General features: G+C 48.6%; 1 protein-coding gene and 1 long non-coding RNA gene across 56 annotated transcripts in view; one reads left to right on the forward strand and one right to left on the reverse strand.

The window, feature by feature from the left end:
• Kcnma1 (potassium large conductance calcium-activated channel, subfamily M, alpha member 1) overlaps positions 1-12,578 on the reverse strand; it is a 712,823-nt gene extending 700,245 nt beyond the window's left edge. For 22 of the 55 annotated variants that reach the window (NM_001253374.1, NM_001253373.1, NM_001253378.1 and 19 more), the window contains exon 1: positions 11,216-11,673. In NM_001253374.1, coding sequence (NP_001240303.1) covers positions 11,216-11,593 — 378 coding nt within the window. In that variant the 5' untranslated portion in view covers positions 11,594-11,673. Of the gene's footprint in view, positions 1-11,215 lie in introns of all 55 variants that reach the window. The other 33 variants (XM_017315884.2, XM_017315873.2, XM_017315871.2 and 30 more) reach the window with 4 other exon arrangements.
• Positions 12,459-13,305, forward strand: 4930519K11Rik (RIKEN cDNA 4930519K11 gene). Its single transcript, NR_131107.1, has 3 exons — positions 12,459-12,605; positions 12,763-12,922; positions 13,149-13,305. It is a non-coding gene; the product is annotated as an RIKEN cDNA 4930519K11 gene (long non-coding RNA).
• The last annotated feature ends 5,216 nt before the right edge of the window (positions 13,306-18,521 follow it).

The raw sequence follows: 18,521 nt of genomic DNA on the forward strand, positions 1-18,521 counted from the left end.
TACTCAGGATTAAGTAAAAATATAAAACACTGAAGTCAAAAACTAAATCTTATGAGGAAAATAGGTTGCAAATAATTATAAGAAATGGACTTCTTTTTCTTTCTTTCTTTCTTTCTTTCTTTCTTTCTTTCTTTCTTTTCTTTTTTTCTTTCTTTCTTTCTTTCTTTTTTTTTTTTTTTTTAGAGCTATGCCAACTGTTGCATTTCCCTGACGGTTTGGTTAGGGACATCATTTCTGCACTCCTTAAAAGCCCATCACCTGTTCGGCTGTGGTGCCTATAATTCACAGGCCACCAGCACAGCTCCTGTAGACACTGTGAAGAAAGTGCACAGAGAGAAGGCAAAGGCAGGGGGGGTAAAGGGGGGGCTGCTGCTGGTCTGTGGTGAAGGGCCCAGTTAACAGAACAAAGTGTCGTGAAAACCTGCACTGTTGCAGAGACGAAAGTCACTGTGCCCAGTGGTTTTCTACTGCTCTGCCCCACTCCTTGGAGGTGAGGCAACCTGATATATTCAAATAGGGCCAAGGAGAAGGGGCTGGGATCAAACTCTGTCAGTCTCACATGGACCCAGCCTCCAGCTCCCCGCGGGGAAGTGTCATTGCTCCTGGTGTGACTGTCTCTGTATCATTCTGCACACCCTACCTCCTCCTCTGTGCTCCTGGGGGTGTCTGTCTGTCTTCTCTTTTTCTAGCTCTCCCTTAAAATGGATTTTTAGTTAGCATGCCAAGAATCTGGTTCCATGTGACAATATTTTCATACATATATTCCACTATGCTTTACTTTTTATTTGTCCCCCCTCAGCACCCTCCCCTACTCTTCACCCTTGCTGGTCCCCTCCTCCCTCAAAATAGTTTCGCCTTCTGCTTTTATGGCACATATACCTATATATCCCCGTCTTGTTACACCCTTTTTCTTTCCTTAGACCTTTTCCCCCCACCCTCATAATCCCATTTCTCCTTACACACACACACACACACACACACACACACACACACACACACACTACTCACAGCTTGCAGCCAGACTAAACCGATCTTCATAGTCACAACCATCGGGCAGACTGGAGACTCCGTGCTTCCAAATGTCAAGGACTAGAAAACAGGGAACCTCACTGTCTCAGGAGAAGAGGGGGAGCCAAAAAAGTGACCGGAGAGGACAAGCTGCCTACACAGAAGCATCACAGGTAAGGTTCTTTGACATCATCACAGAGTAGTTGATATCCATACACTTTGCCATCCAGGCCTGTGCTCAGTCTGAAATCTACTACTCTGGACTTGTTCTGGGTGCCCCAGCCATGGGGCACAAGCAAAGAGAAACGGGAAAGCTCTTGCCAGGTCCACTCTAAGGTGGGCAATGGTGGCCTCAGGAGATCATGGACACTTGTCCCCTTTGCTGGGGGAGCAGAAGAGCACCAGCACTTGGGGAGACCTCCAAAGCCCTACCCACCATGAGCTGTGGTTACACTTGCTTAGTCAAGTCCCCGTTTGTTGCCCACCAACCACCTAGCTTACAAGCCACTATCCGCTCCAGTCCTCCCACACCCAAGTTCACTCCCAAACCAGAACAGAGCATTTCCTGCTCTCAGGAGAACAGGAGAACAAGAACACGATATGGCAAGGAAACTGACCGATATGCAGACTCTCCATTTATAATCCATGTATGTCATAGGCAAACCCATCATGCCTGAATGGCTTTCTACAATTCTGAAAAGAATATCTCATAAAACCTTGCCCTAAACCTCTTATGCAAACATTATGGTTGGCTGAGAGGTGGCTTAGTGGTTAAGGCTGCTCTCTGATCTTTCAGATGACCTGAGTTTTATTCCTAACACCCACATCAGGCAGCTCACAACTACCTGTAACTTCAGCTCCCTCTATCAGACACCCTCTTCTGGACTCCATAGGCAGAATATATCCACACAGACACATGTGAGTACACATAAATACAAATAATAATGATAAATACTTAAAATAATAATATTAAAATATAAATTATGGCTCCAGATATCATCATGTATGGGAGAGATTTTACTTCAAGTAACAATCTTTCTTCCTCTCTCCCACCACAAGGTCTCACTGTAGAGCCACCTGGAGGTAATGATACTGCTGTCTCAGCCTCCCATCTGCTGAGACTACAGGTCTACACCACCGTGCCCGGCTTTACAATTTAATTTTTCATTTAAAAAAATCTTTGGCTGGCTCTTAAACTTAAACTCTGATGATAGACAAATCATGTAGCACTTTCTCTAGCTATCTCTGCCTAAATGGTAGCATTGTGCTCTAGTGTGTGTCTTTAAAGACCAAAATTAAATGATACCAGGTTCCACAGAAGTTCTCCAGGATGAGAAAGCACTGTGGAAAAAGGAAACAAGGGGGAAGGCAACCAGATGGAAGACAGAGAAGAAGAAAAGGATGCTGGTGGTCATTTTAAGGTTGAGAGTCCACTGGATCTGGGTTCTCAAGAAAACCTGGTAAGAAATACCAATAAAACGGCATGGGCAGAATATGGGGGCATCAGGGCTGGGGTAACACCTGTGATGCCAGCACTCAGGGAGCAGAGGTGGGAAGAGCACGAATTCATGGCCAACCTGGGCTACATAGTGAGACTGTCTCAGAAAAGACCACACACACAGACACACAGACACACAGACACACAGACACACACACACACACACACACACGCACACATGTGCTCACAAATTAAAATGGAAAAACAGTTAAGGTCGTCGCTCAAGCAGTAGAGTACTCGCCTAGCATGCTTGAGGCTCTAGGTTCTATACTCAGTACTTCAAAAACAAAAGCAAAAGAAAGTAAAAAGGTAAATAAGATGTTTTAAATAATTTCTGCATTGGCCACGTAGAGAAGCATTCGTCACACAGGTAATGAGATCGTACAGGAAGATGACTCCCAGGCTCAGCTAGAGGACGTTAAGTATATCCATTCTGGCCCTAGAGTGCCAATTACATTTCCAAATTGGCAATTAGACATAATGTCCCAAAGACAATTACCAAATAATGCCAAACACAATGCAAATTCCATCTGAACGAGAGCATTCTTTTGAAACTCTCCTTCTGCCCCTTGCCCAACTCATCCCCCCTCACACACAGCTGCCCAAGAGAACTAAGTCCTTTTCACCCACTAGTCAAGACACTGTGGTGGTGTGAATAATCATAATCTAGGATGAATCAAGCAATCTAGAATTTTATCACCAAAGCTTGTCACCAAATCAAGCCATTCTCTCTCTCTCTCTCTCTCTCTCTCTCTCTCTCTCTCTCTCTCTCTCTCTCTCCCTCTCTTGATTCCCTCCCTCTCAGAGCTTCTCTGATAGTTGACACCAAAAAAAAAAAAAAAAAAAATAGAAAGATGGGGCTGGAGAGATGGCTCAGAGAGCCATACACACTGAGGACCTACCTGAGTTCAGATCCCTGGGACCTATGTACAAAGCTAGGCTCATGTGTGTGCTTGGACTCCCACAGCTGAGAGGGTGACTCAGGCTCGCTCGGGAATACTGGCCCCAAGCCTAGACTACTTGGTGAGTCCAGACCATTGAGAGAGACTGTCCCAATAAAAAAAACAAGGTGAAGCTGATAAGATGGCTCATTGAAAAGTAGTTGCTGAGCAAACCTGATCACCTGGGTGTAGCCCCTGGAACCCACATAAAGGCAGACAGAGAAAAGCGACTCCTGGATATTGACTGTCCTCCACAAATGCACCACAACATGCACACATGACAACCAATATAATTTTTAATAACTAGAGAACAACACCCAAGATTGTGCTCTGGACATACATGCACACAAAGCAGAGACATGAATCTGCACCTCCCATTGTCCCCACCACCCTAAGTTTCTTGTGTTTCTTTCTAGATAACTCAATTTCTGCCCTCAAGGAATCTGAAGACTGCTCAGGGTCACTCACAGCTGTACACACCCCATGAGAAGGGACCTGGTTTTAGCTCTGCTCAGTCTGATGATTCTGAGTCCAAATGGGCAAGAGGTGAGAACCAGTCTTCATTATTTTTTTCCCCTGGCACCTGGCTCGGTTTCTGGCACAGTATGTATGCTCTGATAAAGGCAAAACCAGCGGTGCTAACGTTAAGAAGAAGATCTGTGAGCCTCCAGGTACAGGGTCAGGTAGAGGGCCAGGTACAGGGCCATTCTTCATATGGCTCCTTCTAAGTTCCCCTCCTTTGACAATGGAACAACCTAAAAAGAACATCTCAAGGAAAGTCCCGGAGTTAGAGCTGTGAAATCCCTTCTAGTAGTGGCAGATGGGGGGGTGGGGGAAGAGGGGAGGGGAAAGGCACTACTTTCACTGTTGCACTGTTGTCTACTAGAATCCTTGAGAAGTACAAAGGAAGATAGCACTCTTTCCCCTTGAAGATACCTTTAAGGTTGAGGCTCCCTCCCATTTGGTAAAGGCCACCCTAGGTCCCTGTGGAAAATCCCCTGATTTGAACCTTTCCAGTAGGATTAGCTCACAGCTGACCTCCTGGACCACCACACACAGCTGTAACCTTTAATTTTGCAAGATGGTGGTTTGGCTAACTGGCTACCCTGGACTTTGGGAAGCCACACCCCTCACAGTGTGACCAACTGGCATGAAGAAGAACCCACACATTGGCTGGTAACTGGCATGCCACTCCCTGTAAACTACAGAAAGCCACCCTGGCTACCACAAAGCCAGCCCCAAAGCTCTTTGGGAGAAGATACCCAAAGAGGCAGCTTTAATCGTGAGCATCCAACCCGGCAGCAGGCCCACCCTCCACCCCAAACCACCTCATCGATCTCTCTCACCCCGACTGTCTGATGTTAGCAAACCTTCCACTTCTTGTCCATTCTGGACCCCTTCATGACATAGGAGAGCTAGGGGTGTACATGTTCTAGGATAAGCCCATCTTCAGAGACAACCTGCCCTTACTGTTCATTCACATCAGGCTCTGCATGGCATCAGCAAGGCCTGTCTCTTACAGAAACACGACCGCTCAGGCCGCTCCCTGGGCCTTCTGCATCCGACCATTTCCCCAGCCCTTCAGGTGATCCTGTATATATGAAAGTCAAAGATTCCTCCTTCAGCCCTTTGCAGACAGAAATCTGAGCCCAGCCGACACTCTTCGGACCTTCTTCTCACAAAGCTAGGCACATGAGGATGGGATCCTGAATTCTCTTCTCACTGAGCCCAAAGCCAAGAATACAGCAACTTGGGGCATCTGGAAGAAGGAGACACTGTTGGTCTGCTCCTGCTGTGTACAGCAATGGAATTTCAGAGGTTCTGCGGGAGATTGGCCTTACCTGACCCTGAAAATTTTCTCTATAAGTCTCAGAGTCCTCCATGATGTCCCCGGGCTATGGTGTCACTGCACAAACACAACCCTTTCCCACGAACCAAAAAGGAGTCTCTCTAGAGGCTCCTCAGCTCTCAAGTCCCGAGAAGGTAGTGTCGGCTGTTGTGATTCACAGATTAGCACAGCCATTGCCACTGAGAGCCAGGGCACTCCTGCTACCCACTTTGGGAAAGAGGCCCTGGCATTATAATCCAATGTCCTCTCAACTGCTTCAAAGAGAGACAGAGAGAGAAGGGGGCGGTGCAAACAAGTGAGCCCTAGAGCAAGCACTTACTGCCTGCTACTAAGCACCTATTGAGCAGCCCAGCCCAAAGAGCACAGTTACTTGTTCTGTGGTCAAGAAGAGAGGCCGATTATATGCCTCAATACAGGGGAACGCCAGGGCCAAGAAGTGGGAGTGGGTAGGGGAGCGTGTGGGGGACTTTTGGGATAGCATTGGAAATGTAAATGAAATAAATACCTAATTAAAAAAATCATGATCATTTTCTCAGAAACAAACAAACAAACAAACAAACAAAAAAGAGGAGAGGCTGAGGGAAGGAGGCAAAAGACTGGGCCTCCCTTCTCTCTCAGGCCAAACAGCAGGGGGTCTCTTCCTGTCCTCTAGAAGAAGAAGCAGCCCCAGGCTTGCAAGAAAAGCATGAACTCCACGTCTTCCCTGAACCCCATGTCTCCCTGCAGTAAAGTAAGGGAAAGAAGCTTGGGGCTGTGCTCTTATTATGAGTCTCAGTCTGACAGGAAGGAAACTGAGGCACCTCCACTGAAGTCCTTGCCAAGGTCACAGGCTGACTCTTGTCTACTACACAGTGGGTAGCAGGGGACGGGGGGTGGGGAGAAGGATGCTTAAAGCAAGCTCCCTACCAGCCAGACTTCTGTAGACCTATAATGAGATCCTCCCAGTAGAGACTCAGCCAGGGCCCTCACTACCAATTTCTCCCAAGGTAACTTCAAGGGCAAGGACCAGAACATACTTTGGGAAACCCTGTTGTAAAGACTGCCAAGGAAGAGCTGGTCTGGTTGCACAGCACAGTGGTTAGGATTCTGTGACCTCCCTGGGAGGCAGGGAACATCGTTCTGGGAGCCTTGACTGCCTGGCCTACCAGGGATGGAATCCACCCTCTTCAAGGACACACTGTTGAATAGCTACATCTCCCGGTGCCTATTACAATGTTTTTCTTCTGCCAGCCCTGTTCTCTGAGACACCAATACCATCAAGGGCCCACCCACAGCCCCATCATCAACACATCAACCATGTTGTCAGGGCATCCCCCATAGATCTTTCTTCACCCACCAGATCCCCATCACCATAGCTCGAAGCAATCCAGAGCCAGGAGACACAGTCTCAGTGACTTTGAACAGGTTAGTGACCTCGTGTTGCTGGTTCTGGAGGCTCCTTTTGGTTCCCAAATTCTATCTGTTCTAGTGTGTGCCCTTCTGCGGCTTCTGTTTAACGGAGCAGCGAAAACAGCTTCTCACTTGGTGGAACTGTGGTAACTCTCACTTCCAAGAGGCCCGCTAGTGCCAGGTGTTTGTTGGGCACTAGACACCCATGTTATTGATGCTTCTTATAGGAATTCTACAAAGTTAAGTGTCCGTGGGCTCCTCTGGCAGATGAGGAAATAAGGCTCACTGTCAGCCAAAGATACCCTCCTGAGTGGGAGCAACAGCCTTTATTCTGGGTCTATTAACTGTAGAGTCTAAAATATCCATCAAAATAAAATAAAAATAAGCAATACAGCAGCAGCTCTGGAGAGGTAGCTCAGCAGTCAAAAGCACCTACCAATGGTGTAGAAGACCCAGGTTTGGTTTCCAGCACCTACATGGTGGCTCACAGACATCTGAATCTCCAGTCCCAGGGGACCCAACCCCTCTTCTGACCTCTACAGGCTTCTGCGTGCACTTGATGCACATCTGTATACTCAGGTACATATAAAATTAAAATTTTTAATAACCAATGAGAACAAGCTATCTGGACAAGACCAGGTCAGATCCCCCGTGACTGGGGGCTGACAGTATCTCCCTAGCCACCCTAGGTGAACTGACCACAAAAGAGTATGTGGAGGTCATCGGTGCTGGCAATTGCCAGGACAAGAGGAAACCAGGCACTGAGGCCAATCTGGAATCTAGAGTTCCAGGGTGCTGATGCCGCAGTCCTGATTGAATGCACCAGACCAGACCCTGGGTAATTACCAAGCCATAATGGGATCTGATATTTATATTAGTCACGAGCTTGTCGGAGAAAATGTGTTGTTTTCTCAGACATAGCCATGGAGACAACACCTCAATAATTCACAACATGCAGACCATCCTTGACCAAGACCGAGGTTCTATAGGGATGATAGCTCTGACTGAGATTATCGGTCCGTCTATGCCTTGCCACAGGCAGGTCCTTCAGCAAACCAGAGGCCCATCCACAAATGGCCTACTTCCCCAAACACTTGACCACACGCTAGCAGATGAATAAAACAAGGGCAGGGGGTGGGGGAAGACACATAGGTGTCCAAAGGAATGGGAAGGACCACAAAGCTGAGCTTAAAATCTTTCCCCAAACTGCTCTGTCCTTCCATTCTCCTACGTGTGTTCCCAAGGCAGAGGGAGGTGATTGGAACTTACGGGGTCCAATCCTCAGATTTCCCAGGGACCAGAGAGGTTAAATGGCTTATGCAGACTGCCTGAACAGTTCCCCAGCTCGCTACAATCTAGGACCAGACTGAACCCCAAAATTCTGTGGCCAAATGACCAGTGCACACTGATACAATCCAGGGTGGTGGAGAGAAGCAATAGCATGAAAACCCTCAGCAAAGAACCATGCTCCAATCAGGGGTGGAGTGGTGAGGTTTGCTGTGTGCCTGTTTCACTCTCCTACTATCTGAGACAGGCTATGGCTACCTAGTCCAAGCTGACTTAAAACTCACAATCCTCCTGCCACTGTCTTTGAGTACAGGAATTACAGGCACAGGCCACCACACCTAGCATAAATATTCTTTGTTCCTCCCTTCTTCTCCCCAAATGTTTATAATCCTTTAAAAAAAATGATGATGATAATAATAATAATAATAATGATGATGATGAAGTCATTAGCTATGTGTTATTTGGAGACCAGAGGCACAAATGAACAGAGACCCTGAGATATATGTCCACAGTCTTGGGTTCCTTTGACCAAAAAACCACGGTGCAGACCTGGAGAACAAATATATAAAATTCCAGGCTCCTGCCGAAACATGTCCCCTCAGGAATGTCAGATGCTGAGAAGATACCTTCTCCGGAACTCCAGCTCCTAGTAAGCCACACTGGACCCGGATTAGGGTCAGGGTGGGCAAAGAGGCTTGAGGGTGGGCAGAAGATTCTGTGGAAAGGCAGCAGAGGATTGCTTACGGAGCCTGGCAAGTCACAAGTGTTCTAAACTTGAGCTGAATTCTTTATTCTGTACCGAGTCTTAACAAAACTACTGAATACTTGGAAAGCAAAGAGGAGATGAATAACTGCAAAACAAATGCAGAGCCCAGAAGGTAGAAAGGGAAGCACCTAAAAATTCTCTTTTACCATTGTTAGGTACAGGGAGTTGAGTATACGCACAATTTAATCCAACGAATCAAGAGGCAGATATTAAGAAAACTGGGCACGATTCTAAAGGAACTCACAGTACCAAAAAGAGCTTGATGCTATTCTGTTTTGACCTTCAATCTTTCCAATCAACCACAATCATCTTTTACTCCAGGGTCTGCATTGAAACTCTCAACTGTGTGCACTCCACTAGTCTTAAAGCTAAAATATATGTAGAGGAATAGGTACGGATTGTTGTTTTGTTTTTTTTTTAATTGTTGTTACACAAAACCTTTTTTCTGAGAAAACTGGCAAAAGCTATTCTGGTCATTATTTAGAAAGGGGATTCTTTATGTAAATTCCTTAAGAGACATTTCATGACACACACTATACCAGCACAGGGTACCCCCTAGAGTAAAAAGATGCTAGACGCTCCGCTTAAAACCTTAGAAAGACAAAAAGGACTCATTATGACCAAATTTGTTCACTTTCTGAAAACAGAAAGTAGTTTTTTTAAAAAGCCAACCCAAGTCACTTCCATATAGAAAGTAACTGAGATGCGTGCAACTAAAGATAGTCACCAAGTCTCAGTATGAGAGGGAGACACTCCCAGGACAAGCTGAAGATGCAGGAGAAAGAATGGGTGAATGTGATTCTATGATCAGACAGAGACCATCTCTGGGTCTGGCTATAGGAACCTTGCTTAATCTGAGGGCTTCTCTGGAAGGCCATCGGTCTTTCTCCTTGAAAAGGAAGGGGGAACCTCCATCCTCAAGAAGGGGACTCTAAACAAAGCTCACCTGTCACCATTGGAGGCTTTCAGAGCAATGCCAAGAGGAAGCAAAGAAGGAAGGGTGGTTTTTTTCTTTTTCCTCCCTTATTCCAACACACCAGTATTTTCCAAAACACAAATGTGCTGCCACAAAACACAGCTGAGCCCAGCACCTACGGTGATGTATAATTAATGACAGAGAGTGCTTCGGTTGCCCTTGGGTTTCATAGCCTTCCCCCTTAGCCTAACTCTTCTCTTTAGCAGCTGTACGCTGCTACAAGTTGCTGAGCCCTGTGACTTCTCAAGGGGGTCCCGGATGAACTTTTCTAGAGCAGGTGTGAACATTTGGGGACCAAGATGAGTGTCTTGCACAATCCCCCTAGAGATATCCTCTGTCCAAAAGTATGGGTGCTATTCTGTCCTCTTGGATGAGAATTTCTCTAAAAGACTGCACCCAGTTCAGCTCCTCTTTTTTCCCAGTTCTTTCTTTTATTCATTCTGTAGTTCTCGCTCAAACATTGCCCACCCCCGGTCCACCGCCCCCCAGCAAGTGCTAGGTGGTGGGCAGGGACCCCTCTAGGGAGATGGCCACAGCCCAGGAGTAAAGCCTAGCAACCACACATCTGAGATGTGAGTCCTAACACTGTGGGCGACTCTGCCAGGAATAGCTTAAGACGACTTCTAGCCACATCAAGTGCCAAAAGGGGGCTTAGTGAAGCAGAGGTCCCTTGGACTCTTAGGAGTGCAGCCCTGGTGCTACAGATTGGAGCTGCTGGCTGTATTTGTGGGGATCCAAAGTTGATGGCCTGGGAGGGGAGTGTAGAGGTGGCAAAAGTACTTGGGGTAGGGTAATGTTCCACAAAGAAAATGTAAGGGATGGAGTGGGCGGTGACATCAGACTTGCAACCATGCCACTTTTAGAAAGTGACTCTCCATAGATTGACCCCATTCTAGGATGGGTCTTCCCAACTTTTTATTGATCCGTGGGCCCCCACTTTCTCCATGATTTCCCCCCCAGAATTCCCAGATGCAAAAGATTTTCTCCCTAGCTCAAAGGATTCCCCCTTCTTTGGGACCCCAGGAACTGATTTCCTCAACAACAACAACAACAACAACAACAACAAAAGTATGAGCTGATCTGTCCCAACTAGTCCACCGTGAGGAGTCTGGCCGCAGCCAGTGAGTGGTGTCCCGCACGCACCCAGGGTCTTTCAGCTTCCTGTGTCCCTGCAAGGTTCCTTCTCCACACTCCGCAACAACGTGCCCAAGAGACACATGTCCCCCCAACCCGGGTCCGGCCATAGTCACCAATAGCCCTACAATAAACAGAGAACTAAAGCGGGGGTCTGCGTCCTGGAGCGCACCTGCTGGGGTCAACTCCTCACCCCTGGCGCACAATCCGAGGGCACAAGGAGAGGGGAGGGAAGGGCAAGCGGCGGGGACAAGGCTGGCAGGGACAGCAGGAGGCAAGACACAGTGCGGAGCTAAGAGGTGGGCTGCGGGGGACGCCGAGAAACGGCTGGGATGGCGCAGGGGCGGGCGCCCGGGGCGCGCGTTACCTTCGTCTTGCCCCCGCAGTGGCAGCAAACGGTCCACAGGTACTTGAGCGTCCGCCAGAGCAAGATGATGAAGAGGCCCCCGAAGAAAGTCACCATGGAGGAGGCCAAGAAAGCCCACCACATGCGTTGGCCCCGGCTGTCGCACGGCACCTCCATGGTCACCGGTATGATGAGCGCATCCATCTTGGGCTCGTGGACCGAGGACGAGGAGGAAGAGGAGGAGGAAGAAGAAGAAGAGGAGGAGGAAGAGGAGGAGGAGGACGCGTCTAGGCTGAGATGGTTCGCGTGGATATTGCTGCTCATTCTAAGACCGCTGCCTCCGCCGCCGCCGCCGCCGCCGCCGCTGCTGCCGCCGCCGCCGCCGCCACCGTTTGCCATAGCTAGCAATGGGCGGCAGGCGCAGGGGCTCGAGGGAGCTCCTCCCGCCGCCAGCGCCACCCCGAACACCCATCAACAGCCATGTTGCTGCTACTGCTGCCGCTGCCGCCGCCGCCGCGGAGCGCCGGGAGGGGGGCGGGGAGGCGCCTGGGCTCGGGGCGCTGTGCGCGACCTGGCAGGGTGTGCGGAGATATATACAGCCAAGCGCCGCCGCCCGCCCTCCCCCGGGCTGCCGGCCGGCCCGGGGGGGGGAGGGGATGAGGGAGGGTGGCTCCCACTCCCCGACCCCGGCCCCGATCGCCCCCGGGGCTGCGCGGAGCACCGAGAGCCCAGGGGGCGCCGCGGGCGGTCCGCGCCCGGGGTCTGTGCCTCCCGAAGCTCCGTGAGCGCGATCCCGCGTACCCTCGGCGCCGCCCGGCCCGCCTGGCGTGCGCCACGCGTGTGCGCTGCGCCCGGGCCCGGGGTCTCCCGCCCGTCCCCGCACAGCTCTCTCGGGTGATGAGGCGACAGCTCCTTAGGATCGGAGAATCCGCGCCCTCCCGACCGGGCGTGCCCGCGCCACCCTTCCTCCCCGGGGCTGCGCTCCGCTCCTGGATCGCCGCCTCCTGTGCTCGCGGGGCCGCGGCAGGTTGGTTGCGGCGGTCTGCCCTGCCTCCGCGGCCAGCTAGCCGATGCTCTGCGGGACCCCTTCGGGCCGGGTCTCTGTGACCCTGAGCTTCCTCGGCCTCCGCTCGCTTCTTCCTCCTTGCCTCCTCGGGCTCCTCCTCGTCCCCGTTCTCGCAGCCCGAGCCTCTTCGGCGCGCGCCCCGCGCGCCCCGCAGCCGCCAGCAGTGGCAGCTGCAGCAACTGGAGCGGGCGCGGGCTCAAACAGCCCGAAGCGGGAGGGGAGGAGGCTTACCGGGCTAACTCGCCTCGGCTTGGGGCTGTGTAGGGGCAGCAGGTCATTTGGCAGTGGTGGGGCATGCGGCCCCCCATCTTCCAGGATGTAGAGTATAGCGCCACCAGCCTAGAGGTAGGACTTTGCAGGTGTTGCGCCCCTCTAGGCTCAGCAGGGTACCAGAAGGGGAAACCACCAGGTGTCTGGGGTAGGCCGGTTTTCCCAAAGGGGCCCCTAATAGGGAGAGGAGTGGCTGGTTGTCAGCTAGATTCAGTGGACTTATTGCCCCTAGATTCTAAGGCTTGGAGACTAAGGAAGACCCTAGCCAGTACAGTACACCTGCTGACAGAGAGTTCACTCTTTCGTTTCCAAGATGCCACGTTGTGAGTTGCTGATGAACAACTGGGGCATCTGGAAGTCTGTTGGTAGTCTGTGACCTCTGACAGCTGCAGGTGGGTTTGTTGGTTGTTGTTGTTTGTTTGTTTGTTGTTTCCTTATTAAGCAAAGATGACAGCAGCCTGGTGGTTGGTGTGGAACAAACTGGGTAGAAAAGGAGGTTTCTTAAAGGGCTGCTTCCTAGTTCTTTAGACTCGTGTGGGAAGGGCAAATGGATGACGGGTACTCTGCATTCAGGCTTGCCTTTCTACATTTCTGGTCTCCCGTTTCTCCCCTTTAAAGGGAAGGAGTCCAGGATTGTTCAGCAGCCCCTGTCCCCCGCCCCACCCCCAGTCCCCCTATCGTTGCACACAGAAACTTCCTCCCTCTGGACACTTCTCCAGGCTGGCAGCTGGACCACAACTTTTTCCTGTGCTAATTAAAACCAAGATGATCACTCTCCCCTCACTGCCCACAGTGATTTCCCCAAAGTTTCCAGCTCATTAGTTATAGTCTAATTGGAATTCTCAGGTTCCTTTCAAGACTCTTCATATGGTAAACTGGCCCAAAGGAGCCTCCTTACCTGAACAAGCTGTCTCGACCTAAATCATTGGTCAGCCACACCCTGGCCCTAGGATACAGAGGGCCAAAGAAGGCCAAGCCTGGCAGACACTGAAAATATGTGAGTCTCAAATTGGTTGGTACATTCCTTGGGCTCAGTATACATATCCATTAGAAAAGACTTAAGGTCAAAATCACCTCCCCCATAAAATAGTACACAACAGAAGGCCAGCAAAATGGCTCTGCTGGTAAAGGTACTTGTCTCCAAACCTGACCCCCTGCGCCTGATCCCTGAAATTCACAGAGTCAAAGGAATAAGCTAACTCCTGTTAACCATTCTCTCATGTCCATGTGCATGCTATGGGGCACACTCACATTTACACACACAGAAAGGGGGGTGCTAAAGAAGAGAGCAATAAATGGTGTTTTCTAGAAGCAGAAATTGCCTCAGTCTCCCCTTCAGCATCATCCATCCTTCTGCACTCAGAGGGCTGCAACACAATCCCCATGCATTCAATGGCCCTGGCGCTTTTCCAACATCCTGGGGTAGTTGAACTTTGAAAGGCTGGGGAGAGGTGCAAGAGGCTGCGGTACTGAGATTCCTTTATTGGCCTTCTCACCAGCTGGGTCTGTGCCTTGACACAAGCCTGAGGGACTTTCCTTAAGTCCAAGAATTAACATTTAAAACTCATAACATTCATAGCATAAGTCAGCAAAGGACAGGTACTGTCCTGCCCCACCATGGGTCATCGAGCCTTCAGAATGTATTCCCATAGGAGCAAAACTTGAACCTTTGCAGCCAGTGGTACCCTCTAGGTTCTTCCTACCTAATATCTACAACCTAGATCCCCCTGAAAACTATTATCATGATGACTTAACAAGATGCTAGTGGCTGCTGTGCCTTCTGTCCTCTCACATTTGAAGTCCCCACACCATTACCATTATCATCATCATCATTTAAAGGGCTCCAGAAGTCCCATAAGACACCTACTCCAGCCACCACTCTGTCTGCTCTCGCACCACCCCTAACTTTGCTGACTGAAGCTTTCAGCATCTCCAGTGTTGTCCAAAACCATGACTTGATCAGAATTCATCAGAGACCTTCAGGGTCAATATTATTGCCTGTTCCTGTGTGAACTCAGGGTACTCAGGATATAGGCACAGAATGAGAGTATTCCCAACTACCAGAAGTAGATATCATCAGGCCTTTGCCCATCTCTGACCAGCCTTTTAAGAAGAGGCTCTCCCCCTAGACACAGAGGAACCTCACATTCAAAAGGAACCTTGGACATCACAGGCTTGTGCTGTTCATTCCGAGAGCTACAACAAAAACAGAAACCAGAGGCAAGAGAGAGAACTTGGTGAGAAAAATGCTTGAGTTCAGATCTCTAGCACCCACATAAAATCAAGGCATAGTGATATGCTCTGATGCTGGGAGGTAGAAAGAAATACAGATACCAGGGGAGTTTCAGGATGAATAGCAAAGCCAAAAAACAAAACAAAACAAACAAACAAACAAACAAACAAAATTAAACCAGGAGGGGTAAGCTCCAAATTGAGCCTTCCTCAATTAAGGTAGAAAGCTGACTAAGTAAAACATCTGGCATCAACCTATGCCCTCCAAGCACTGTGCATTAGACCCACACACCACAACACACACACACACACACACACACACACACCACACACACACACTCCATAAACTGGACAAACTGGGACCAGATCAGATCTTCTGGCCCCGGGTTTTGCTCATAGAGTGCAATCCGTGGGAAGAGCAGCAATTAGGGGCCCCTGCCTCCACTTTACTGCTCTGTACACCCACACAGCCCCTCAGAAAGACAGTTGGAGCAGGACCACACAGCTGCAGGAATCTCTGAGCTCTTCTGTCTGTAGCCTTTATCCCAGAGGGCCACATACCAGGCTGTGGCCAAGCTCCAGAGGAACAGAACCCATCCAGCTTGCACAGGATCTGTCACCCATGCCTACTGATTGTCTTTTTACTCTTTCATTAGCCTGGAAAATGGGAAGATCTAGAAGTATCTACAAATAACCCCAGAGCATCATCTCTACCTTCTGTAGGCGTGTCTACAGATTGGGTATCTAGAAGGATTGTACAAGAAATAAAAGCAGGAGAAATAAAAGTAGAAACTTATAGTGAGGCCATTCATTTGCCTGTAAATACATTTAATAGCTTCCCAGACTCTTCAGCAAATGCACATGTGTCTATGGTCACCTTCAGAGCAAGCCTGGGTTTTCAAATCTGTTACCTATTCTAAGCTGGGTATTCCCCCATGGGACTTAAAAGAAGTACATGAGAGGAAGACCACAAGCACACAAACTAAAAAAACAAAAATGAAGTCCAGGGAGACTGAAAGGCTGTCTACGCAGATGTCAGCAGTGTCACAGTGTCACTGAGCTTCACCTTTCTCCAGCCCCAGCCTGGACCTAATGAACCCTGAGACTCACATTACAAAAAGGAATTACGAATCTGTTGGGAGATTCAGTAATGCCTCCCTAAGTGATGTGGCGTCCTCTGGTGGCGTCTTCTGGTAGACCACTACTTGGTGACTATTCAAAGGGAGGCTGACTCATTCAGTTGAGACCTGAAAATCCTGAAGAACATTTCACAGTCAAACAAACAATGTAAGCACGGGAAAGGGAACGATGGGTTTGGGTGATAGTCGTTAGAGGACACATGCTGACTACAGTTAATAATGGTTAGTAAACTTGAGAAGGGACACCAAGGGTTCTGACCACAGATGCATACAAGAAAAAGGTAATATCTAATCAGCTTGAGTTCACCAGCTATTCATCCCACAAAAAATAAATATTTCAAATAATGCTGTGCAATATACATACATACAATTTTTGTCTGTTTAAATGTTAAAGCTGGAGAGATGCCCCGGCGGCTCAGGGCATGTGTGGCTCCTAAAAGACCCTACTTTGTTTCCCAGCACCCACATAATGGCTCACAACCATCTGGAACTCTAGTTCTGAGAAATCCGGTGCCCTCTGCTAATCTCTTAAGGCATCAACCACTCATGTGGTTCACATATAGGCATGCAGATAAAACGCTCGCCCATAAAATGAATAAATTAAATGCTTTAAGTAAAAGTAAAGAGAAATATCATATCCAAGATGATATCAACTTTTCACTTATGAATTCTGTACCATATAAAGTGTTGGTATGAAGGTAGATGGCCCAGTTCATGTTCTTTCCACAACACAATCTAATGCTCCATCTTGGCTATGACTGTCATTAGTATCTCCACACTTCCTTAAATTATCATGATGTGAAAAGCTGGAGAGAGTTGGCAACATGAGATTGGCGCTCAGAACTAATGTGCACATTTAAAAAAAATAACTGGGCATGAGGCTCACTTAAAATCTTAGATCTGGACAGTCTGGAGCAGGCAGATCCCTAGGAGTCACTGACCAGTCAGACTAACCACTAGATGAGTGACAGGGAAAAAGAAAACTCTCAGAGAAAAGTGGGATGGTGTCTGAGGAAGGACACTTGAGGTTGCCCTCTGGCCTGTGCAAGTGTGGTCACCAAACATATGTGTACACATACACACATGCACACAAGCACATATACAAATAAACACACATACTATCGACAAGCATATGTGTGCCCATACACACATGCAGACACACATACACAATTACCATGGTGCACTGCTGCCTTCTCACCTCCTTATAATTTATTTGTGGTAGAAGATGGGAAAGTAGCTACTCCACCTCCTTACAGCTTCAAGAAAAGGAGGCTGAGTTCTCCATCGAGCTACTTGACATGCCAAGAGTCCTCTATCTCTGGAACAATTTCTGATTTATGACAAAGGAGGAGAAGCACAGTGGCCCAACTCTCAAAACTATATCCAAGGGCCTTTGGGTTTCCAAATGTTCGTTGGGTGGAAAGAGACTAAGAAAGCAGATCTGAGTAGGTTAGGTTTTCTTTTCATAACTAATTAATATTTGCTTTGTATTTATTTCTGTTTAAATGATTAATTCAGGCTTATTACAAAAAAAATCAGACTACAGAATCTTCATAAGAGGATATTGAATCTCCCTAGAATCCCACCACCCACAGATCATCTAACCACTTTTAGACTTTTTTTAGACTTTTCCTGTGGGTCTGAACATAAAACATTCACGCTACTTTCCTTTAACATCAAACTATAAGGATTTTCTCTGTCATTAAAGAGCTTGGGAGACAGCAAGAAGGACAACTGAGTGGCAGACCAGCAGATGGCATACTACTGACATGTGGCTTATCCTAAAAAATTGATATAAAAGTAAGCTCTAAAACTGTGTGCAAATCTCTCACAGTAGCTGAGAGATGTCAGAAGGCCTCCATTGATATTCTTACATCCTGGCCTCAGTAGATGTCTAGCTGAGACCAGCTGGCCAGAGGGTCCTTTCCTGCCCCTTACTACATCACAGACCTCAGATCAGCCCATGCCTAGCAAAGAACTTGAGTCAGGGCATGAGAGTCTCAAAGTAATTGCCCCCTTTTCTAACACATCAAAACTATTGCCTTAGCCAGGCACAGTGGTGCACACCCTTAATCCCAGCTTTCAGGAGGCATTCAGGAGGTAGAGATAGCCAGATCTCTGAGTTCCAGACAAGCCTGGTCTAGGCAAGAACTGGTGAGTTCCAGGGTAACCAGGGCTACACAGAGAAACCCTGTCTCGGGGAGAGAAACCATGGCCTTTGGAGAAAAGTGGCATGCTCTTGCAGGTCCTCAGCCATAGACCCTTCTGCAGTCCAGATGGAAGCTAGCAGGAACATACACTCTCCTTTGTCCAAGATGGTACCAATATTTAGGGTCATGGTTGATAGAGTCAACTCAGAGATCACGCCCTGACTGGAAGGCACCTTTCACTTCCATTTTGCTGGACTGCCAGAAGACAATTCTGCTCATCTCTCTGTCCCTGTCGACTCTGCTAGGATTGTCTCAAGCAGACTACCAGTGTCTTGAGTCCTTCCTGAGAGAGGCTTCTCGAACCAGAGAGTCTGCTTTCTTCTATGGTGCTGAGAGAAAACAAAAAGGAAGAGTCTCTCTGTGCTTCCTGTGTGTTTCAGGCTTCCAGACCAAAGCACTGGCTACTCTTT

This window comes from Mus musculus, chromosome 14, assembly GCF_000001635.26.
Source record: "Mus musculus strain C57BL/6J chromosome 14, GRCm38.p6 C57BL/6J".
NCBI classification, from domain to species: domain Eukaryota; kingdom Metazoa; phylum Chordata; class Mammalia; order Rodentia; family Muridae; genus Mus; species Mus musculus.